General features: G+C 39.5%; 1 protein-coding gene across 2 annotated transcripts in view; it reads right to left on the bottom strand.

The window, feature by feature from the left end:
- The window catches only part of STS (steroid sulfatase), a 172,110-nt gene that overhangs the window by 51,635 nt on the left and 94,295 nt on the right, over positions 1-26,180 (bottom strand). For both annotated transcript variants that reach the window (XM_078390363.1, XM_072994393.2), the window contains exon 8: positions 11,037-11,196. In XM_078390363.1, the coding sequence (XP_078246489.1) occupies positions 11,037-11,196 (160 nt within the window). The remainder of the gene's footprint in view (positions 1-11,036; positions 11,197-26,180) is intronic.

The raw sequence follows: 26,180 nt of genomic DNA, 5'->3' as shown, positions 1-26,180 counted from the left end.
ATGGGGGGGAAACACTCTAATCCACACTGCCAGAGATGAACTCCGACACCTGCACCTCAGACCTAAGCCTGAAAACCCCCTTTTTGAAACTTGCTTTTGATGAAAGAGGCTGACCTGCTCCTTTGGCCATGATTTTTAGAGCTGTATTTTCTGCACCACCCCAGGTCTGTGGTGCCTAACCTGATGAAGACCTGTATGGGTTGAAAGATAGTTTAGGATTGTGATTTTTTTTAATGGTCTCATAAAGGTATCACCCACCTTTGTCTTCCTAAATTCCTTGTTCTTGTTTCTATAGGCTGTTTTGACATGCTGAAAAACCTTTGAGGGGAATTTTAAAGCCCTGCAAGATCACTGATCTCTAGCCAAGACTGGGACAAAGAGGTTCTCTGTGCCATCTGTGTAGTTTGTGCAAAATGTCTCTTGCGTCTTCTCCTACTGTGAAGCCAAGCAAACAAAAACACATGCACACAAACACAGGGCAAGCAAAGAAGGACTGACTGAAACTTCAGAAGGGCCTCCCCGTGAGGTGCAGAGCTGCTGAGGCAGGGCTTCTTTGCCCACCCAGCTGGATTGAGATGATGCAGCATTACTTCTTCAATATGGGGTGAGGAAGCTGGGCTCAGGCAAGCCTTGAAGACGGCTGCCCAGGGCCTCCTTGTCCTCCCTTTCTGATCAGAACATCGGAGAGTCGGGTTACGCTGCTGTGGGTCCTGGTGGTTTTGCTTTTGGCCGCATGGACTGCGCAGTTTTTTTTTTTTTACTTCAGGATTGGGGCTGTGCATTGGCACAGCCCCCTGGTTAGGAGTTGTTGAGGGTGTGGGGTGAGAGCCTTTGCAGTTTCCATCTGTGTTGTATAATGTTGTATAATGTTTTTTTGAAAAAGCATATCAATTAATCTTAATAATATTATAATTTACTTTAGGGTAAAGGTGAAGGATTTAGTTGGGCTGGGGGCCCCCAGGGCTTGCCCCAGCCTAATAATTAGGGGGACCTATCTACAGCTTTCTATTCTATTCTATTCTATTCTATTCTTCTATTCTATTCTATTCTATTCTATATATAATTCAGAGAAGTAATTCAGAGAAGCTGATTTGAGGTGTGCTTTTTTAGACAGTTATTGCATTTTTTGGGGCACTCCAGATCAGTGAATTGGTGGCCTCATCCAAACATGACACCTCACTATCCTCTCTGCAGAGGAAGGATGTGGTGGTCGCAGAACATCAGATTGCCATTCACTTAAGGAAGTGAAAAACAGACCAGTTAGGGAAGGGACAGGTATTATTGTTAGGGCGATGCTCTGAAGTCGAGATCTGTCCAGTAAGGACTACACAGGAGTATCTGCGACTTAGAGGCGAGGAAGGAGGACATTTTTTGCAACATGAGGATAAGTGCCCCCTGACATTCCATTGGTTCATCTGGGAGGCAACAACTAAGCCCAAGGATCGGGCAAGTCACTGATCCTCATTGCGGACCTCAGAGCTTTTGTGGCATGGTGCCCCGAAACATACATTGTCTGGACAGCAATTATTCCACAGCTGGTGTGTAAAGGAGCTCATGACCCAAGATGACTGGATACAGTCCAGAAGGGAGTTGACAGAGAGGTTGGCAGGGCTGTTGGGCAAGGCCTGGGGTCTGTCGTGGCACATCCTCAGGTGACAGTTTCTTAGCAGGAACTGTATAGAGAGGATGGCATACACCTGTCAGATCTGGGGTTAGATATACTTCTAAAGGATTTACAAAGGGGTCTTAGGGCTTAAATTTTCAGCATGGTGGGGGGCATGAGACATAGCAATAGTCCCTATGCCGTGGTCGGTAGTGCTAAAGGTAAGGGTTAGTTCCAAATAAGGCACCCCCTCCTCTCAGAACGGCAGTAACAGAAAATTTAGCTGAGATGAGGGAAGCTGGGCATCCCGGGGGATGCCGAGCATTTAGAGTTTGGAGGTCATGATGGGCTGGATCTGGGGTACCACAGCTAGTGGAAACATGGAGGCATGCTGTATGGTGGACAGCACACCTTCGCTATAGGAACTTGATGGGCGGTCTGGACTGGAAGGTTAAGGTTGACACCCGTTACAGACCAGTTTGAGGCACTACTGTAGGCCCACTTGTAAAAGGGAAGGTCTAAGTTATAAACAAGTTAATAAAGTTGTGGCCCTAGTTATCCCATATACCTGTGTCTTGTTATTCTGGTCTGGGCGGGCAAAGACACACCCATCCACATCACCCCATCCCATTCAGTGCTTTAAATTCTTAAATAAAGGAAGAGTTATCCCATTTTGCTCCACTGCATCAGTGGTGTGATTCAAACAAAGATCTACACACCTTGCTGGAAATCTGTGGCCCTCCAGATGGAATGAGATTTCAACCTCCATCAGCCTCATGGCCTGTACCAGTGAATATGTGACATAAGAACACGTAAGAAGAACCATGCGGGACAAACAAAAGTCCTATCTAGTCTATCATTCTGCTTTTCAATGTCAACCAGTTCGCCGTTGGATGGCCACAAACAACATACAACTACAACAGCTTCCAGTTGTGCTATATCAACGTACCAGTGCATTCTATCTCAGGTACTAGAGGGCACATAAATATATCATGAGTAGCAACCACTAAGAGCCCTATCTTCTATGAATTTGTCCTGTCCCCTTTTAAAGCTGTCCAGGCTGGCACTCATCACTGAATCATGTGGTAGTGAATTCCATAGTTTAACTATGCAATCAGTGAAAACACTGGAGTCTAATAACATCTGAAGATCATCAGATTCCTTACCCCTGATCTAAAGAATGTCAGAGGAATTTACAGAACACCACTTTCTTATTCTTTCTTTTCTTCAAGTTGCTCCCAAGTGTCTCACTTATTTTAATAGAAGTGTATTGGAGCTAACTAGCTAAAGGAAAACATAGCACATGTCACACCTCTCTGGGGGAAAAATGCAACCTTTCTAGCAATACCCAATTTGTTCTACTAGAAACAAAGGTGTACAAGAACAAGAGAGAGAAAGAGAGTGGCGATTCTAAGGAATGTTCCTAGGGACAATAACATGTTGATAACCTTGACAGCATCATGCATCTTTCATTACCATGGGCTGTGATCTGGCATTCCTGAGAGGATTATGTTGCTAACTAACTCTGAAATATATCATGAGGGTATATGAGAGAGATGTTACAGTTATGTAAACATATACACTATATGAGCCAAAATTTAAGTAAAATTATTTTATAATCATAATTCACAACAAAAGTATGCTATATATTAGAAATGCAAGGGTCATCTTGTTCTTATTGGCTAATGGCAACATCCAGATTTCAGGTTGTTCCCATCAGCTGGAGGCAGAGGGATGCAGAGATTGGCTGATCATTAAAATGTTCAAAATGAAACAGCCTACACTGTATAACATCTAGAATGAGGATAGATGGAGGCCAAAATTGTTGTCTGAATGTGGAAGCATGATTTCATCCCCCCATCCTTACCAAGGCAGACAGGACATTTTATAATAATCCATATCACATTTTAGAAATAAAGGGATGCACAACCTGATTTTACACTTTTTTGTTGGGTGTTAGTCACTAAAATAAGTAATACTAAATAAGTCACTAAAATTATTTGCTTTTCTATTTCAGATATCAGCATGTCTTGAGCCAGACCTGCTTTCTGCCCAGAACCAGGAGTCTACAATTCCCCATAAAAGGAAGTCAGTCAGTCAGTTAGTTTGGACTGTCAGAATTCTATTGTGAGCTCAGACCCCTTGTCAAATGTTGCCTTGCTATGCGTCAGTAACTGAAGAAGTGACTAACTAGAAAATCTGTCTAGAGTAGCATATGGCAAGTCTATTCTGAAAAAGCTTGTTAGGTGGAGCAAGGAGTGGGAAGGATATCCTGAATTTAAATGGGGAAATCACTTTTAAATTTGCATGATATAAATGAACACGCCTCATCAGGATAGTATTACTTTAGATCTACAGGGAAAAAGTTCACAGCTGTTGATTTATTGACTGTATATGAGAAAGAACAGAATGAGGCGGGCGTCATGCCCACACATCTACAGCTTAATCAAAAGGAACATGGGAGGTATGTATAGGGCCATCTTCTTAAACCAAGGAGGAAAAAAGACAATTAAAACATGTCTATTGATATTATTATAGATTTGAAAGATCAAAGTCACTGAAGGATTTATTGGAAAGACCTAGAAGTCCTTCTACTTAGTGTGTTGTGGAATTGGCAAAGCCAAGAACATTATTGAAATAAATATATTTTGGTAATGACATATGGCTAAGTGATGGGCAAATATTAAACAGCATAGTTTCATTCCGCCATGCCGGAATACCTCAGCCAGCATAGCTACTGCTCACTATGATTGAGGAGTTCTGGGAGTTTTAGTTTCATTATTATTATTATTATTATTATTATTATTATTATTATTATTATTATTATTATTATTATTATTATTATTATTATTATTATTATTATTATTATTATTATTATTATTATCATCATCATCATCATCATCATCATCATCATCATCATCATCATCATCATCATATTTATTTATTTATTTATTTATTTATTTATTTATTTATTTATTTTCCTTATAAAGATAGGGTAGGGTTGGCGACAGCTGGGATAGGGATACCTTCGGAGGGAGTATATTTGAATGGACACATTACAAATCTATATTTTCCATTGTAATTGTATACATTCTCTTGTACTAACAGTTCCTCATTAAAAAATATAGACAGTGAGCAAGAAGGGGAAAAAAAATCTAATTCAGAAAAATATGCTGTTAATTTAATTATTGATTATGTAGCTGATAGTCTTTAACTATCATTTACTCGGTCTCTTCTGCAGCCATACACATTACTATGGATCAGTCAGCTATTGTATCTATTTTGTAACCATGTACAGTATATAGTTGTGACCAAATTTTCCGATGATCTTTTTTCTTTTTTGCATCTAGCCAATCTGATAATATGTCCATTTCTGCGATTTTGAGGATTTTGCCTATCACTTTATCTATTTGCGATATTCTAGGTTCCTTCCAATGTTTCACAAAAACTATTCTTGCTGCTGTTATAGTGCAAATAGTTAAATATGAGTTTTCAGAGTCTAGTATATCTGGCAAGATATTTAATAAAAATAGTTCTGGTGTCATCAGAATTGAAGTTCCTAATATCTCTTGTAGCATCTGATTCACTTTATTCCAATATCTTTGGGCATCTTTGCACATCCACCACATGTGAGAAAATGTTCCTTCCATCTGTTTACAAATTCCAACAAATATTTGAAGTCTGAGTGCTTATTTTAGCCAGTGTTCTGGGTGTCACGTACCATCTGTAGAACATTTTGTATATATTCCCTTTAAATACAACAGATTTAGTTAATTTTATGTTTGTTTTCCAAATTCATTCTCATCTGTGCCCATTTAATCATACCTGCTTTTACCACTTCATCTTGTTTTTCAAAATCTAACAGAAAATTATATACTTAATACATTTTCCCTCTGATTCTAGAAGGATTCTGTCAAAGGGGGTATTTTCTAAATAGAAACCCTATTGATTATCTTTAGCAAACCTTGATATTAACTGTGATCACACCCACCAATCCATTTTGAAGCCTTGATCTAGTAAGTCTTGTTGAGTTTTAATAAAACCATCAAGATTTAAAACCTCATTATATTTTACTGCTTTCCTATTTTCTCTCTATGGTAGAGCAAATGCTTCAATTGGTGTCACTCAATGTGGTATTTTAATATACCTTTGGTTTTTCACTTTATTCCACATCGACCGAATGGTTGTTAAATTGTTTGAAATCCTCAGTCCTGTTATACCATAAGAATGCACGCCAGTCCCATTTCAAATCATATCCTTCTAATTTCATGACCCTCATATTTTCCAATGTTATCCACTCCTTGATCCATACCAATGCAGATGCCCTATTGTACAAAATTCGGAAGCCCCATTCCTCCTCTTATTTTTATAATCAAGAGGTGCTTGATTTTAGTTCTGGTTTTTCCCCCTGCCAGATGAATTTAGAAATGCCTTTTTCAAGCTCCTTAAATATTATTTGTTTGAAAACAATTGGAATTGTTTCAAAAAGGAATATGAGTTTTGGTAGGATATTCATTTTGATTGTAGCAATTCTGCCCATAGTTGACAATTGTGGATTTGTCCAGCTAGAAATGTCTTTCTTAATTTCCTCTATCAGTTTCAAATAATTATCTTTCAGGAGAGTACTTGTTTTCTTTGTAAAAAAAAATATACCCAAGTATTTTACTTTCCTTCCTTCATGGAAGTTTGTAATTTGTAATAGTTCATCAGTCTCCTGTTTTTGAATGTTTTTAGCCATCATTTTTGTTTTCTTGTGATTTATTTTTAACGCTGTCATTTCACCAAACTCTTTTAATATCACCATTAGGTCTTCACACTTTTTAAAATTGCAGTTTGTATATTTTAACCACATAATATATTTTATGAACTGGTTGTACATTTTTAAACTGCATTTTGTATATTTTAAATGAATGCCATAAATGTTTTATGAGTTGGTCATCTGACCATAATAAATAAATTCTGATGCTGTTCACCATTAGTACTTCTATTGATTCCTTGGGGTTTTCAACTACTATAAGCAAATCATCTGCAAAGGCCTGAACTTTAAATGTTTCTCCTAATTTTATCTGATATTCATATTTGCTGCATTAGTACTTCAATTACAGTTAAAAAAAGTAGTGGTGATAATGGGCAGCCTTGTTGTGTTTCTTTTTGTATTTCTACTTCTTGTGTATATTCTCCATTGATTCTTATCTTTGCTGTCTGTTTGGAATAATCTTTATTATTTCAGTGAAATTCTGACCTGTCCCCATTTCTTCTAATTGTGATATCACAACGTTCCAGGGGTTGTAGTTTCTGAGGTCTGTTATGACAGTGGTCCCCAACCTTGGGCCTCCAAATGTTCTTGGACTACAGCTCCCAGCAGCCTTCACCACCACTTCTGCTGGGCAGGATTTCTGGGAGTTGAAGTCCAAGAATATCTGGAGGCCCAAGGTTGGGGACCACTGTGTTATGGTATATAAAGCCTTTTCCCGTTTTACTCCCTGTCCTCGTGATGTAAAGAACAGCTGTTTCTCAATGGAATACTGTACATTGCTTCAGTGTCTGAAAGGCTACTGCTTGACATAATGAGTCCCAACTAGACTAAGGCCCATTGAATTGAATACATACTGTAGCCGACTGAATTATTTGGGACTTAGTGAGTCAACTCCTCCATCATTTCTGTTGATTCTAGTTGCAACTTTTTACATTAAGCAAAGGATGGTAGACTCTTCTTTGTTAGAGATTTTTAAACACAGACTGGGTGGCTATACTTTTATTTTGAGTCTCCGGATTAATCATGCAGTTAGAGTGAGGCAGAGGATGTCCCCTTCCTCTTTTGCTATTTGCCACTGCCCTTGAATTCCAGGTCAAAAAGCTTCATAATGATGCTACAAAACAGAGGCTAGCTAGTGGAAGCAGGAAGAATAAAATAGGAATGTACAAATGGTGCTGCCTTGCTCCAGACCAATCCCATCCTTGGAACAGCAGAAGCATTTAGGGAAGTAGATCAATAATGGAACTGGAGCCAGCCTTAAAATAAACAACAGTAATTCAGAAATTGGGTTCTTCAATAGAGACAAAGCCTCCTGGGATGCAACTAAAGAACATACAAAACAGGGACTTGAAACACAAAGAAGTTCTCTTGTTTCCAACTAGTAAACTATAGACCAGTTCTGAAATACATTCAACAAGATCTCAGAAGGCAGTTTAAGGCTAATCTATCTTGTCTGGACAGCTGTTACAATCTCAATTATTCAAAAATTTCTTATTTTTAGTCTAGACACTTCTGATACATTTGTCAACATCACATCCTGTAACAAGTAATTGGGAGTGATCTGTTCATGGAGAAGAGAAATCAAGGTTGAGTGATACACTGCTACTGTATATGGAGATTCCTGAAAAAGAGGATTGGGAATGCCACACTTTTTTATTGCGAAACATTCCAGGTGAGCCATATCTCAGCAATGAGCAGGGAAATTATGGGTATCTGTGAAGTTATAGTTATAGTGCATTTCTCCCAGGGAAACTAAGAACATACCTAACCTTTTGCCCTAGCCCCCCTTTTCAATTTGGAAAGTTTAAATAAAAAATGTTGCACCTCCAATATCTCATTTAATTCCGTATTTTAGATCACTCATTCAGTGATAGGGAATAAAAACACTGTATGGATTCAAATACTTATGTTCAAAAGGCAAGTCATTTAGAGACATTCAATCAAAGGAGAAGCTGGGACACCATAACGTTAACTATCCCAACATAAACTAAGTTCGGCATTTCAATGTACAGTACATCCAGAAATCTATAAACAAGACCAACCACAATCTTTTGAGCTTGTCATAGTGAACTACAGTGGGACTGTGGGGTATCTACACAGGATTGGTTCAAAGCCCAACCCCCATGCTAAAAAAACACAATTTAAATCAATTCCTGTTCTACCATTTTTAATATCAGGTTCAAGTCAGGTTGTATATAAAGTGGCAACCACATTCACTTTTGACTGAAATTAAATCAATTTATTTCTGGTAATCAAAATCAGTTTGAGAGGCTACACTGAAATTGACTCATTTCCTTTCTGTTTTAAGAAAATGCTGTTCTTAAAGGTTTTTATTTTTTAAAGAGTAAATGATACATCGCTAAATAGAGTGTTTACGAGGGGCACCACCTGTTGTCATAATAGTCTCTAGAAATACCAGAGAGCTGACCCCATGTCATGAGTGCAGCTGAAGACCTGGAACCAGAAGGGTTAACTGAGGCTGAGGAGAATGCTGAGCAATCAGAAACACCTGAATGGCCTCCAGATTCTCCTTCCCCAGCAGACAAGCTTCGAGGAAGACTTACGGCAAAAAGGTCAGAGGAACGCTCAAAGGCTGTCCACAGAAACATCCGTTCAACTAGTCCTGAGTATTGACAGGATGGAAAGGTTTCCAGCAGCTCAAGGGGCTGTTTTACTATAAAAACAGCTCCTAGTCAGCTAGAATTTTGTGGAAGCAACAAGTCAAAACCTCTGACTTGCATCCACGCTCCTACAACCTTGAACCGTGTTTCCTGACTCTGGACTCGGACTTTGGACTATGTTGTGTGTTTGACTCTGGACTCTGACCTTGGACTACGTTCTGTGAGTTGGTTTGGTAATTGGATTTCGGCTTTTCATTCCTAGTATTCCTGACTTTGGACTGGCTTATCGGACCTTGGCTGTTGTAACCCCCGGGAACGTGACACCCCAGCTGAATAATGTTTTTTTAAAAAAAGGGAATTGGAGAGGAAAGGCTTCCAGTGGGTTCAACAAATAGGGTGCTGACACCGGAGTCAACAATGTCAGCTCACTTCCTGCTGAACCCACTGGAAGCCTTTCCATCATTATTTGGCTGGCATCAACTCTCTGGTGTTTCTAGTGACTCAGGATTTCTATAAGGTGGCACCTTGTAGAAACTCTATTTAGCAATGGAGCCTCAACCTCTGCGCTGCTGTCCTCATATTTTAAAAAGTACCTGTTGGCCAGGTTGGAAAAAAACTCACTTTGCAGCCCATATAAATTGATTTCACCTGAGCGTAATGTGCCCAGGAATTTATTCATTGCTTAAATCAATTTAAATGTGGTTCTTATTGCCAGTGGGACCACACAATCAGTGGGGATTTGGTGAATGAATCAACTCCTCTATATGTTCATTGATTTCAATGGGCCTCTTCTAGTCACAACTAGATATCCGCACTGATTCACTGAGCCTATCCTACTTGAATTTATGCACTACACTAAGCAACAGGGTTTTAGTCATTATTTAGCAGGCATTCCTCTCTCTCCACCATGAAATTTACTCAGCCTGTATAAGTTTCACTTGAACAAAAAATCAATGTGTTTCCTTCCTCAACACACAGTACTTTCTTCTCTTTCCTTCTGTTCTCTCTCATTTTCCTTACACCCCATTTCCACTACCCCATGTTTATCACGAACCAGGTTCCTCTTTCTCTAGGGCTGCAATACTGTATATTAGTTCCTCAAAATCCAGACATCCACTTTGAACTATTACACAAAATACTGGAATATTATGAGAACAACGGGTGAAAGGTGTGTGTGTAAAAGACAGCCTTGTTAGAATTGCTGCCTCGATGGTAAAGAGAAGGTTGGGGTTTCCTAAAAGTTTCTCATATAATGTAGGAGCACATAAATCGGAGCCTAAGGTGATTTGTGCACTTTCCATGACCTCATTTTCTTTGGCTACTTTCCACTTCAGAGATTTGAGCCTGTAGGAACTATAGATGCTGTTGATATTCAACAGATGCAGTTTTTCCAGGAATACCCACAGTTTGGATTCTGCCTGAGGTTTGTAAAATATCTACACATAATGCAAAATATCTATACATATGCTCGGCAGGGTTGCTTTGGGAATTACCAGAGATATTGGCAAGCCTTTGAGTCCAAGTCCCAAGTCCAAGTCTTTGGTACCCATCCCCAAGTCTGAATCTGAGTCTTTGGTCCCAAGTCCCAAGTCTGAGTCCCTATTAAAAACATGCTTTCCCCTCCCCCATGCCGCAGAAAAAAGAGAGGTATGGGTGGGTTTTGAGTCACAAATTGCGTCTGAGTCACTCAAAAAAAAACCCCGTCAAGTCTGACTTGAGTCACTAGTGCGACTTAAGTCCAACTTGAGTCTCATGACTCAAGTCCCCATCTCTGAGAATTACCAAGATAATAAAAGAAATATTTTGAGCTGGGACAAATCACTTTTTAGCCATAACTTCTAGATTCCCAGTGCCGGCATGGCTATGTATTTGAATGTGCAAGTACAATTTTGCTATTACTTGAAGAAAAGTAAAACATACTGCAGTTGTTGAAGATATAATAAATAGCATTAAGTACAAATCAGCCTTCCGAGGCTTGAAAGCGCCTTCAGAGCTACCAAAGATAGATTTTTTTTAAAAAAAAAGTTAGATTCTTTTACAGCAAAAGAAACCTTACCTGTCATTAGGCAGCTGTGCTCCAGCCAGTTTAACTACTGTGCTGAATATATCCATATTACTGGTTGGCTCATGGATTTGTACATCAGGCTGAACCACTCCAGGCCAATGGAAAAGACCAGGAACTCGAATCCCACCTTCCCAATTTGTAGCTTTTCCACCTGGAGGAGGGAAAACATTTAGAGAAACATATTCAAATTACCTTTTATTTAAATAGATCAAGACATCTGCTAAATAATAAAGCTGCAACATTTCATAGGCTAGATCTGTTAACTAATTGATCAATTAAAATATAGATCATATAAGTCATCTCTGAATTAACTGGCTAGACAGCTCAACTGACTGGGCTGAAGCAGGCTAAGCAGGGTCACTTAAAGTCACGTAAAGGTTCGGTATGCCATTTGGGGCTATCTCTGCAGTCACATGGCATACAGATCCCAAGCTGTCCCTATTTAGGACTCCTACATTTAAAGGGATGAAAAAGAAAGAAAACAAACAAACAAACAAAAAATTGGTTGTTGTGGGTTTTTCGGGCCCTTTGGCTGTGTTCTGAAGGTTGCTCTTCCTAACGTTTCACCAGTGCTGTCCTCTGAAGATGCCGGCCACAGAGACTGGCGAAATGTTAGGAAGAAACCTTCAGAACACAGCCAAAGAGCCCGAAAAACCCACAACAACCATTAGATCCTGGCCATGAAAGCCTTTGAAAATAAACAAAAAATTATCTTCAGCTATGCCTCTTCCTTTCTTCTCCAACTTCCAGGATGAAGCTTTCATTTTCCCCCCACCGAAAAGGTACACCAAATCAGTGACACCCTAATAGGCTTTTTTTAAAAAAAGAAAACTTTGCTTCCTTCCTCTTCTGCAAGCTCCAATATTAGAATCTGTAAGTCATAGCTTAACTATACCATCAAATTCAGTTTTAGTATTCATTTCTTTATTTGTTTTGTATCATTTGTAAGCTGCCTTTATCCCCACGAGGGGACCCACAGCAGCTCACAGTGTTGAAACAAGTAATATCAAAACTGCCATAAATTACAGATTTAAAAGCTATTAAATTACAATGGTAATTAAAACTCCATTAAGTAATGCAAACAATGAAAAATTTAAAAGTAAACAAGTCCTTGGAAACCTGTCTACAGCAAGCACGGTTTCAAAACCATGTTTCAGTATTTCTGGTATGTAAAATTGTCTTTATACGTATATTTTTTGTATTATCTTTTAATGTTGTTAGCCGCCTAGAGTGGTCCTGACATGACCAGATAGGTGGGATATAAAATAAATAAATAAATAAATAAATAAATAAATAAATAAATAAATAAATAAATAAATAAATAAATAAATAAATAAATAAATAAAAGAAGTACCTCTCCCCCACTGTTTTCCTATATGGAAAGCAATATGTGGCAGGGACTTTCAGAATTGTTACTTTTATTCATAAACAGTCGCAACCAATAGGTTAATCAACTAAGACTCATGTGATTTTGTCAATGTATAGACTAGAGCAATCCTCTGTTACCTAGAAGAGTGAATATAACACCATATGAGGCTGTGGTTTGCAGTAGAAAGTTCAACATCTGTTGTTATTCCAGGAATACGGTAATCCCAAAATATGATCAGGAGGCCATGGATGTTTAGTTGCTTATACCCTCTCCTAAGATTAGGCATCCTTCAGTCTCAAGTGACTATGGTAATGTGTTCTGAATAGAGGATTTGGAACAGCGTCTAGTGTGGCTGAGAAGGCCAATTCGAGAGTAACAATCCCTTCCACACTGAAGACAAATACGGTCTGTCCCCTGTCCAGCTCCCTGATTTTGCTGGTTTTGGGACTGCCTCTTTGTCTTGGCCTGCTGAACAAGGGTCTCTTCAAAATGGGAGAGGCCAAGATGCACCACCTGCCTCCAGGCTGAACGCTCAGATGTCAAGGTTTTCCATCTGTTGAGGTCCATTCCTAAGGCCTCTCTGGGGCGATTTCCTAGCACTAATTCTCCATACAGGAGATCTCCATAGAGGATATCTTTTTGAAACCGACCATCAGCCATTCTTATGACATGCCTGAGCCAATGTAGATGTCACTGTTTCAGTAATGTATACATGCTAAAAATTCCAGCTCATTCTAGGACTACTCTGTTTGGAACTTTGTCCTGTCAAGTGATACCAAAAATGCATTGGAGACAATGCATATGGAACGTGTTCAGCTTCCTCTCCTGCCATGCACAAAGGCTCCAGGACTCACTGCAGTACAGGAGTGTAGTCAGGACACAGGCTCTATAGACCTGGACCTTGGTATTTGCCCTCAGCTTCTTATTAAGCCATACTCTCTTTGTGAATCTGGAAAACATGGTAGATGCTTTTTCAATGCATTTATCCAGTTTGACATCTAGGGAGAGTGTGTCAGAGATCATTGAGCCAAAGTCATGAACAACCTCCAATTCTTGTGTGGAGATGGTAATAGCGGGAGGTGAGTCCACACCCTGGCCCATGACTTGTGTTTTCTTCAGACTTACAGTTAATCCAAAGTCTTGGCAGGCCTTGCTAAAACAATTCATGAGTTTAGTATTCATGAGTTTCACCCTCTCCTAAATACCCCAAATAAAGACTAGGAGCTACATTAGTGCTGGGTCTGGTATGGTTAATTGCCCTTCATGAATGCCAATGTAATGGAAACACTGAAAAAAGACCAGTCAAAGACCAAAAAGAACCAAAAACAAAATGAAACATAACATAAACCAACTTATATTCTGCTCCAGCATAAACTAGGAACTGATTCCTTTACACTGGACTATCTCACTCACTGCATTAGGATATCGTCTCCTGATTTTTAAAATCAGACCACAATTCTATTACAGTGGGACCTCAACTTACGAATGACTCCATTTGCAAAATTTGGCATCGACTTGCGAACGGAGCCTCGACCTATAAATGAAAAAAAGCAGGGGAAAAGGGTGGGAAATTTCCCACCCTTTCCCCCTGCCTTTTTGCCTTCGGAGGTCAAGGCTCCATTCACAAGTCAATGCCAATTTTTGCGAATTGAGTGAACGGTGCCTTTGGAGGTCTCCAAGGGCTTTCCCCCCCCACATCGGAGGAAGCCCTTTGAGACCTCTGAAGGCAAAAAGGCAGGGGGAAAGGGCTGGTATTTCAAATTTCCAGCAGTTTTCCCCTGCCTTTTTGCCTTTGGAGGTCTCAAAGGGCTTCCTCCGAAGTCGGGGGGAAAGCCCTTGAAGACCTCCAAAGGAACTGATCACGGTGGCGGGGACCCCTGGGGAGGACTCCCATGGTAGCAGGCAAGCCCTGGGGGTCCCTGCCATGGCAATCGGTGCCTTCGAAGGTTTCCAGGGCTTTGTCCCGACATTGGAGGAAGTCCTTTGAGACCTCCGAAGGCAAAAAGGCAGGGGGAAAGGGCGGGAAATTCAAATTTCCCACCCTCTTCCCCTGCCTTTTTGCCTTTGGAGACCTCAAAGGGCTTCCTCCGATGTCGGGGGGAAAGCCCTTGGAGACCTCCAGAGGCAAAAAGGCAGGGGAAAGGAGCAGGAAATTCAAATTTCCAGCCCCTTTTCCCTGCCTTTTTGACTTTTCCCGCGGAACACATTGATTGGTTTTCAATGCATTCCTATGGGAACATTTCGACTTAAAAACGCATTCCCAATATGGATTAAGTTCTTAAGTAGAGGTATCACTGTATATGTGCACTTCCTCTGAACGTAAACCATGTAAGTTTCACAATTTGCAATTGGATAAATGGAACACATACTACTCAGGGAAGCTTTGTTATCGCTGCACGAGAGTACAGTAAAATAGAGGAAAATCAACATTCTACAACACAATTCTGAAAATCGGGTCAGTCCAAATAAAAAATTATAACTTTACAACTGGACATCTCCTCTTACTCTGTGCCAAAGGTGGGGAGGTTTGGCCAAAGAGTTTTCAAATTATGGTTTTTTTTAAATACAACCCAAACCCCCTGGGGAGAAACAATGAACTTAAATGACCTTAACCAATGGCAGAAGTCAAGATGGTCTACAGGATACCCTCTTGTGTTTGCTGACATTCACACTTGTGGAAAAACAGCCATAAAAATTGCTTTGAGTTTGGGAGAGAAGTGGTTAACTGATGAAAAAAAGGAGGCAGATCCTGGGATTTTCCCTTGCTTGGTGTCACTTTGTAAACAGTAGTAGACACAAGAGGGTTTCCTGTAGATCATCTTGACTGCTGCCATTGGTGTTAACATTCAGCCTGCCCTTTGCTATCTAAACCTTGGCATCATTTTTCCTGGTGGCAACATGGGCATGATATTGTGCAGCACCACTGGATCATTTCCTTGTGTTTTGAATTGTGGATACAGAAGCACAATATTCCACAATACAAAATCAGAGGTTGTTTGAAGCATTAAAACCCTTTTCAGGGTGTTCCAGGTAGAAAATACTTAGAAGTACTGTATACCATTCCTTTCTTCTGGCAATACTGAAAGGAGGATCTAGGCACCTATGCAGAATATAATATTGCATGGCAGGCAGCATGTGCTTCTTATATGTACTTTACTGTCCCCCACCATCCTTTAAATCTATGTGCTTTTAGTCTTAGCAGTTTAATAAAGCTAGGGTTTCACACACATAAACAATAAGTCCCATGTCCTCAGTACTGGAAACAGAGGTGGTGAAGGGGGAAATTGCATATTTTATAATTGCCTTATATAAATCTATGGTTCAGCATTGTTTGGGATGCTATGTACAGTATTGGTTATTCTATGTTAAAATGACATCACAGACTGGGGAAATAACTAGGGGTAATAGAAACTTAAATGGAAGATTAAAGCAGTTATGTTTTTTGAGAAAGAAAATGATTGCGGGCAAGCCATTATTACAATATTATGAACAATGTGGAGATGATTACCCTCTCCTAAGCAAGCTTAAATATTTGTAAAGGAGTCTGAAAATATTATGGAGAATTATTTGTTTATGAGAAACTAATGCAATCTCTGTGTGCAGAAGCAGTGTACATCAGAACATTGTGTTGCTGATATTTTCCTATTTATAAATTTCTCAGAGACTTCTTGATACAATAAACAAAACAGTGGACTTTCTGAACTGTCCCAAGAAGGCACACCTTACAACTTCAGCTCTTGAATTAATATTTGACTCTCATTTGCCATGATGGAACATGGTATTCTCCTCAAGTCCTGTTTTTGGGAGTTGCGAAAGTATAAGATATATGAATTAATATCTTACTCTAACTGCAACAACCGCTGCAACTTTAAACCCTACTATGAACCTTCAATAAACTGGGATTGTCATGGAGTCAGAAAATACCCCACCTTTTATCCAATATAAGTTTGTCTAACAGAAAAGAAGAGAGTGCCAGCCCTTCCAGACAGGAAGGTGAAGGGAAAGGCGAAAGGGAGAAGAGAGAAAGAAAAGTAAAAAAACACTGCTTTATGAAAGAGAAAGAATAGCAACTAGAGATGGAGGTATTTGTAGATGAATATGAATATCCCCCCACAGGTGGTGTTAATAAGGGTCCAGCCTCATGGGGTCCACTCCCCAATCCACTGTGGATGTGGACGCCACGATTCTACAAATGGCTCTGCAGCACGCGATCTGCTCACCACACCTGGCGGGAGGCGGGAGGACAAGCCTCACGGCAAGGTTGAAGAGTGGTGAGTGAATCGTGCGCTGCGGAGCCATTGGTAGAATTGTGCCATCCAATCCCCATCCATGGTGGATCGGTGAGTGGACCATCTGGCCCCATGGGGCTGGGCCCTCTTTAACGCCACCTGTGTGAGGATATTCATATACGTACGAATACCCCCAATTCTAACAGGAAGTGTTCAGTTCTAAAGAAGACAACAAGCCCCCATGACAATGCAGTATGAACCTGGAATACACAATATTTTAAGAGCAGAAAACATTTGGTCTGTTTGGAAGGCATTAGCCATTGAAATCCCAACTGAATTTAGTGGAGGACAACTAAAGAAATGAATGAAACATCTATTATTTTTCAGAGCTGAAGATTATACATGACATATTTTTCTGGAAGCGATGACAGTAAGAACAGTTGTATCCTCTTGAAAGTACAATAGACTTTTTACACTTTGAATCAGTGGGGTAGTAGAGTTTTGTTTTGTTGCACCAGCAATACAATAAACTCCAATGACTGCAAATGTTAGATCAAGGACAGTCTTTTATTTCATAACATTGCAGCACTTATCATGGGCAGAAAAGCTGAAAACCTTAAGGGCTTAAATTACCTTTAAAAAAAAAAAAGGCAAAACAGTGCAAAAGGATCCTAGCACATACATGATGAAGGGATATTTAAAAGAATCATTTCTTGGCCAGCAACAGCCATAATTATTTGAACTGTGTTGACTTATTACTCTTTGGTCAAGGAGAAAAGGAAAACTTAAAAGCCTGTTTTGGCTTAGCTCTAGTGATCTGAAAGGACTCAATAAGCCTTTCACTGGGCCAATTCAAACAGAAATAACAACTTCAGTATAACCAGGATATTGTTTCTACTCAGCTAGGAAATCTCTAGATAATGACTAAAAGTCCTAATGTTGAGTGACCGGAGATACTGAAATCTTAGAGGAAAGCAGCTAAACGACCAAGAAGAAGATTAATGGTGAAGAATCATTGTCATCGTTATGATAATTATCAGCAGTGTACCTCATGTGTCTGTAAGTGCAGCTAGTATCCAATTATGTAGGAATGAGGTCCAATTGAATGCAATGGGGCTAACTTTTAAGTACAGCATAAACGTGAGACAAGAACCAAGGAACACACAGATTGATTGTCAGTCTATCTAGCACTAACCATTAGTTCTCAAAGAGAGCTCAGCCTCTGTGCTCTGTACTCTCCCTACTTAAGTCTGTTAAGGTGTGTTGCTGAAAGCAGTCACACATGTCAGTTTGCTGTGTTATCCGTTCACAACTATAAATAAAGAAGATTGTTTTTAATTTTTTTACTGCTAATGTCTCAGATTCAGTTACTGAGACTGTAAGTGCCAGTTAGTGAAAAAATGGGTGGCCTATTCTGGGGAACTTGAAGCTATTCTGTTCTGTGAATCCCTGCAACTCTGCAGTGCAAACAGAGGAATTTAACCAGAAATTCAAAATTTTGCGACATCAACACCACATAGAATAGAAATTCACTATGAAATTTTAAGCTATCCTGGTTTGGAAAGATTGCATTGATAAAAATGAAAATTCTACCAAAAATTAATTTTTATTTAGAATGCTACCAATGCAGTTAACAGAGGATGATTTGAAATTTTAGCAAGGAATAGTTAACAAGTATTGTAATGAAGGGAAGAAATCTAGAATAAATAAAAATATTGGTATAAAATAACAAAAAAGGTGGTATATGTTTACCAAATATAAGAAATTATTATTTGGCTAACCAATTGAGGTTTATCGGAGAAATTATATATAATCCAGAAAGGTTAATTTGGTGGCAAATGGAATCATCAGAATTACAAGGAGATATAGAAAAATATCTATTTGGTATAGTTAAGAAAGATAAAATAAGTGAAATTAATAACCCATTCTTAAAGACATTGTTAAACATATGGTATAAGTGTAAAAAGAATTTATGTTCATCATACTCTCCACTCGTATTAGTGACAGAAACAGAAAATTTTCCTACCAATATGAAAGTGTATGCAGATTTATTTAAAGAAAAAAAAGTGATTAGATTGAAAGATTGGTTGTATAAAATGAGCTTGATAGATCAAATGAAACAAATATTTCAGAATAAGAGTATTTCATGGTTGAATTATGTACAACTAGAAAGATGGACTAAGGAATGGGTAAATAAATACAATAAAGGTAGAGAATATACAAAGTATGAACAATTTCTATTGTCATATGAGGACATTCAGATGACTGACTCAGTAAAAGGTACAGTGAGTAAAATTTACTTACTTCTTAATTTAGAGGAAGAAGAAAGTGAGACAGAGGGATTGAAAATAGTGGGGGAACAAGACATTGGAAAAAGAATGAATGAAGAAGAATGGAGGAAGATATGGAAAATGAGGGTTTTAAGATTTATGTCGGTAAGAATAAGGGAAAAAAATTTAAAACTCAGTTTAAGATGGTATTTAACACCGTTAAAATTAAACAACATTAATGCCAATCATCCAAATGTCTGTTGGAAATGCGAGAAAGAAGTTGGTACATACTTTCATATGTGGTGGGAATGTGAAAAAGTGCAAAGATTTTGGAAAAAAAATTTCAAGGAATTAAGCTATGTGTGTGGAAAAGATATAGAATGTAATGCCGAGATTGCTTTGTTATCAATATATGAGAATGTGGAATATGACAAAATGACTAAAGAACTGATAACTAATTTATTAACAGCAGCTAGATTGATTATTGCTAGGCAATGGAAATTAAAAACTGAATTGCAAATTGAAGAATGGTACAAAGAAATATGGAATATAGCAACAAATGATAAATTAACTTGTAATTTAAAGATTAAGAAAGGAGAGTTGAAAACAAATAATTTTTACGAAATAAGGGGCAAATTTTTGGAATATGTGCTAATAAGGGGAAAAGGGAAAGCTCCAAATCAAGAATCTATGCAGTTTTGGAGAAGAAGAAGAAGAAGAAGAAGAAGAAGAAGAAGAAGAAGAAGAAGAAGAAGAAGAAGAAGAAGAAGAAGAAGATGGCAACATGGTGGTGGGGAACACAGTCATTGTATTTGAGTTTATATGTTATATGTATATGTTTTTGTTTATGTTATACTGTAGTTATAGTAAATAAAAATAGTTTTTTAAAAAAAGAAATTCACTATGAAAAACATGTAAGAAGTACCATAGGAACTTACATGTACCATAGGAATACACTCTAAAGTTTTTGGATTGCCAGGCAGTGGGCCTGAGTTAAATGTTTCTGCTGAGTACTGATTTTGGATTCAGAGTACTGGCTGCTATGTGTAATGCTTCAATTAATAGGGCATGCAACCTCTAGTTGCTTTGGACTGTGACTCAAACAAGCCTTAGCCAGTATGACCAGCAACTTCCGATTATGGAAGCTGTTGTACAAAACTTCTAGAGAGCACCTGATTGTTTTTGTTCTGCATTCTTAGATTTCACTGCATTATATTTTAATTGAGATTTTAACTGTAAGCTTGCTTGGAGCCCTTGTTCCAGGTGAAACGTAGTGCATAAATCATTTTGTAAATAAGCAAATTTAAGTGAAACCAAATTTACATAAACACTTGTTCCCTGCCCCTTCAAGTTCCAGGGTTTAATTTCTTAATTCCTTCCCTCCCATCTTTTATTAAGATTACCCCCACAATCCCCTGTCTACATTAGGGAAGCAGAACATATTCACAAAAATGTGTCATTCTCACCAATCTAGACTGTCTCAACAGAACATTCAATGACCAATTTCCAATCCCCATTAAATTCCTTGACTACAGCCAGGACTGGAGTCTATCTTTGCTTGTCAAGGTACCCAAAAGGTCTGCAGACTAGCTCTACACAAAAAATCAGTATCTTTTCCCTTTGAGAATCAAAACAGACACATGGAGACAGCACAACAGGACTGAATGATTGCTAAAAGAGATGCAAGCAATCCCTCCAATGCTTCTGTTCCTTAGAAATCCATGGCAGGAATTTTGTTTAAAATGCTCATGCAACAATTGTAATGCAAATAGCAACCTGCATGCACAAATTGGCTATTTTAAACATGGATCTCTGCTACCATAAGAGCAGCACTTGTGTAAACAGGACAGCCTGGGTATTTTACAATCATTCTACATTTCACTTCATACAGTGAATCAGCAGCCACCGTCAAGCAACACAGTTGGTGTTACAGTGTTATTTGCACAATTCTGCTTAATTTGTACAAAAAGATGTGCTTGTTCTCTTGCTGAGAGTGCTTTAAAATACTTTGCCTTCTAAAGAGACGAAAAGAATAATTTTGCAGTTCCTTGTTGTCCCCTGAGAATTTACACCCTTTAATGATACAAGCCGCCTTAGGGTCCCTTTTGGGAAGAAGGCGGGATGCAAGCAAGCGAGCGAGCAAGAGAGCAAACAAGCAAGCAAACACAACTGTTTTTCTTTCCCCAAAATACTGCAATTAAGATAGCTTCCAATAATCACTTTAGCTCAGAACCTCTCATGCATCTTTATGGGTTCCGATCTGGCAGTAAATGACTGCATTCCAATTGTGAAGATAGGTTGAGGGCTTCTGTATTAGGCTAGTGGCAATTACTGCTGAGGAGACTGCAGCATTTCAAATGAGAGGGTTAATTGGTTGGATTCATGTTCCCGTGTTCAAATACAGAAAATCCATTATTGAGAACCCTTATGAAAAACTACTTGAAAATCACACTATAATTTCTATTAATTTAAATAAATATATCTTCTCTGTGATGATATGCATACACATGGAAATGTAACACTTGATTATTTTGGTTTTTTGTTAGCCCTGAACAGAGATGGTTGATATTTAGCACTTTATGATCCCACTAAGGCTAATTTTGGAAGCATATTTATTTAGAAAAATGAGTAAACATGGGATAAGCATGTTTGATTAAACATTTAGCATACACATCTTTTTGAAATCAGTCTTGTAAACTAAACCTTCTAACTAAGAATCATATTGTACTTTGTTTTGTTTTCAACCAAATTGTAAAGAAAAGCACAGTCTCCCTATTTAAGCAGATATATATGGAGAGCAATCATTTTCAGCATCGCGGAATATTCTTCAAAGCAACTGAAGAATTTCCCAGTGTTTCCCAGCATGTAGTCATATTCTAGATATAGAAAGATAATGCGTAATGGGCCACTGCACTGGAAATCATGGGATTATACAGGTTCAATTTTTAATGCTTGGAGACATTTAAGTGTCACACAACTAAACCACAAAATTCTGCTGTCGCAGGCAGAGTGGAAAATACCACGTTTGTCTCCTCTTCTCTGGTAGTAAAATGACAATAATGACAAAACAAATAAATAACAGTGTGCTGCCCTTTCATCATACTGCAAAGCAGCCAAGGAGATTATTTTTTTCCCCACCCTGTGATTCTCCCCTACACCTGCCAAGGGTCAGGGGCGGGTGGGTGGGCAAAACCTCTTCAGACATTGTCTCCAGGGGCTCCAGACTGGGAAGGTGAGATAAAGTTGCTTTTATTAACTTGTGAGTGGTTAATATATCTTTGGAAACAGCAACCACCACCATCACTACCACTGCCCATCTCTCCATGGAGAGGCTGTATTCCAGTCAGCCTTCCCCTAGACAGTCTTTTGGCCTTGGGTCCACAAGGATGGCATGTATACAAAGTGAGGGGCTGCCAAGGGTCCCAGTAGTTCTCACTGCCAGCTTACACCCCTTAGGGAAGGCCTATACAGATGAGCCACCACTACCCCATGGAATTTGCCAACCCCCTCCGGGGCCTTGCTGATGCTCCTGCTGGAGCTGACACATCCCAGGCTTCTTTTGGTATGGGGTTGGTGGTCAAGTCACAGCAGCCTGTGGTGGTGGCAGTCATGAGGCCCAGTCAAAGCTCTGGCCATGATCCCTTCTTTGGGACAAGCAGAATTGCACACCACATAGGGTCTTGCACATAGGTGTACCTGTACACCTCCTCAGCAAAGAGGGTTGACTGTGTTGCCCCACATCCTTTCTTCCTCCAATTCTCTGGCATTTATACTTGGATCTTCCTTCTCTTTCACTACCCCTTCCTCCTAAACTGCTGCCTTCAACTCACCAAGGTTTATCTACCCTAAATGTTGGCAGATACCTGCACCACCTTCTCTCATCAATGAACTTCTCTTCTTCCATATTCTGGGCTGGCTCATGGCCTTAGCACCCTGAGGTTTGGCAGATGTCAGCTCCAATGGACTTCCCAGGGGGCATGGAATGAGAAAAGATGGCCTGCCACAGGCACTCCCCTCTCACACAGAGGTGCTCCCCAAGTAGGAAAACCATCCGATTGGCATAAGTGATTTTTCTCACTTCTGTCTCTTACATTTAGTATGGTTTGTTTTGTAATGGGCCACCGGCTACTAAACACAGGCAAATCTGATTGCTAAAGTGTAAATCTCTGAGGGAATCCCCATTTGGAAGGAAAAATTGGTTCATCGTGGGAAATACATATTTCCCTTAAGTCAAGTTTCAAGAGTGTGCAATCTTCAGTCTTCAAATTTCCATGTTCCTATATATTGTTTCAATTCTGGTCTCTGTTACTGATTTGTGAGGTACCTTGAGTTCTATCACTAGGGGGAAGGTGGCATAAAAGTTCAACAAATAATATAATATAATATAAATCTTTAGATTCTCCCAGGGAACCATTCTTATGTGAAACAGAAAGTGGGAAGTAAAGCCAGCTGTGGTCTATGGTCGGAGTGTACCCTGCACTAGTAGGGTAAGTTGGCTGCCCATCTTCAAACCTTGGGCTGCCCAGGAGGTAGCATTGGGTATAAAACATGCTTGCCATCTGTTACACAGAGTAGCCCACTTGCAATGTACACTCCAACCATAGGTCTGCAAACTACAAAATGCACAGAAACCCGCTGCTTCCTGCTGCAAGCCATACAATGTGCACATCTTCTTTCTGTTCACACCCTGATTCCCATAATGGGTGGATGGGTGGGGGATATTTCTGATGATTACGAAAGGCCCCTTCCCACAAATACTAGCTCTTTGTCTTTCTTCAGTAGGCTAACAGTGAGAGCCAACATCACAATATAAGACATAAGACATAAGAAATTTATTTGTCATTGCGCTCACAAGTGGGTGCAACGAAATGAGGTGCTCTTCCCCAAGGTAAAACTGGACAACACTACAAAAAAAAAGTTAAAATATACACAACTTTCACCATCCAAATATAGATAACCCGTTTTCTCTCAGCAATTAAAAAGTCCACCAAAAACTTATGGCCCCGCATTTAAACTCAATACTGCACTTGGGTAAAAACTGTTCTTGAATCTGCTTGTCCTTGCTTTCAATACCCTGAATCTCCTTCCTGATAGTAATAGTTTAAAGAGCTGATATCCCGGATGAGAGGAGTCTTTCAGTATGTTAGATATCTTCCTCTTACATCTGTTCTTATACAATTCTTCCAAAGAGGGGAGTGAACAGCCAATGATGTTTTGGGCCGTCTTGATCACCCCTTGAATTGCCTTTTTCTCTGCCACTGTGCAGCTCGTGAACCATACACAGAGACAGTAGGATAATATGCTCTCAATCGAACTCCGATAGAAGGTGATTAACAAACTCTCAGTCAATTGTTGCTTTCTAAGAATCCTTAGAAAATACAACCGTTGTTGTGCCTTCCTGATTAACGCAGCGGTGTTTGCACTCCAAGTCAGGTCATTTGTTATGATAGTCCCAAGAAACTTAAAGAGGGGAGGTGTTACATACAGCACTGATGTTACCTGTCTGTCATGGGTTTGGAGGGAAAGTTCCATCCTATGGGGAGTGGAAGGCGGGACATCAGGAGGAGGGGCTGTACTGTATATATATGGGGATCCTGTGTGGAGAAGTTGAGAAGAAGGAGCAGCTGAGAGAAGAAGCTGGTGTGGGAGTCTGTGTGTCAGACAGGGTACTACTGTGTGTCAGTCAGTACCTACCTGATAGGTTCAGGTGTCTGTATTGGTTAGCCAGAACTGATAGGTTCAGGGTCTGTGCTTTATTTAAAGGTGTTCTGTGTGAACCAAACTGGTGTATGTATGATTGAGACTAAGCCATGTTACTGCATCTTATTCACTTGATCATTTTATTTTCCCTGTGTGTTATTTAAATAAACCTTGTTCTTTTATTTGTTAAAAATCCATCCCTGGTCTGTGTGACTTCTTATAGGGAATGGTTGGTGGCAGCTTAGTGAAACTGTGGCATATCCCAGTAGGTCTGGGGTTGTCACATTGATATCTAACATTCTGTACCATTTTCTTTTGGCTGCTAGAAGAAGAAAGGTAACATAGAAAATAATCACATATTTCATGTGCTTCTGTAGAGATGTTATGGGAATATTGTGGGATTACATGCAGCTGTAGAGATAGAGAGAGCATGTCACTATGGCGACATACCAATCAGCACTCGGAGATGGGACCCTTTAGTTTTGTTTTGCTTTTTTCTTTCTAGTAGCAATTAGTTCTTTCATTTAAGAGTCTGGATTACATTTTCAGCATTTCCCTTTTAACAGCCTAATCATACAAACTTTAGACGATATCATAATATTCAGCCAGTCATTTGCTTAACCCCTCCACTTGACATTACTTTCCAAAAATACTCTATAAACAGACACAACCAGAATTTTGACATGACTGTCTAGTCTCTCTTGAACCCGGGAAGCTCATTAAACTAATCAGGTACTCAATTTCAGAAGATATAGTTCTTCTTCTTTGGATACAAAAACTCAAGGGTTACATTCATTTTGGAATTTAAAAGTATGAGATGCTACCATTAAATATGTAAGAAATCAAAATTACAGAAGCAGATGCACGTTCATGAATCGCTGTGATTTTGTGTATTTAAAAAAATATACTTGGGATCTGAAAGAAAGCAAAGTGGCTGGGGCCCTTTGGAACAGCAGCAAACAAAAGAGCTACCGTATTTTCCTGTGTATAAAATGACACTTTTCCCTAAAATAATTAGAGGGGAAATTGAGGGTTGTTTTATACATGGAAGGGGGCAGAAGCAAAGCAGCAGTTGCACACACTTGGGCACCTCTTGCTGCTGTTGCTGCTGCCACCCATTGCCTCCTCCAGTTCGACTGCCAGGGCTCACCTCCAGCTCACATCGCTGCCTTGTCCCTTCCGGTGATGTACGCAGCAGCAGGAGGCGGAGGTGGAGGCAAAGCTTCTCCTTTTTTCAAGTTGGAGAGATTTGAATCATGTTCTCCCTGTGTGGTCAGTAGTTGTATTTGTAGCGAACAGCCCTGCCCTCACCTGTCCGTCACAGCTGAGCAGTGGAGATGGAGCCAATGAGTGGATGGAAGGCGGTGCCAAGGGGGGGAGGGGGCTGGATATAAAAGGCTGGTGTATGGAGTAGGAGAGAGATTCTGTGAGATTCCGTGAGTGAGAGGGATTCTGTGAGTGAGAGAGATTCTGGTAGTGAGAGACCGTGTGAAACTTAAGAGTGAACTGAGAGTGAGATAGAGATCTGTGAGGACGCTGAATGGAACAGAGAGTTGATAAAGCTTTA

Source organism: Pogona vitticeps, chromosome 3 (genome assembly GCF_051106095.1).
Source record: "Pogona vitticeps strain Pit_001003342236 chromosome 3, PviZW2.1, whole genome shotgun sequence".
Lineage (NCBI taxonomy): Eukaryota > Metazoa > Chordata > Lepidosauria > Squamata > Agamidae > Pogona > Pogona vitticeps.
The sequence above is the reverse complement of the archived record's forward strand: the minus strand, read 5'-3'. Positions and strand labels throughout refer to the sequence as shown.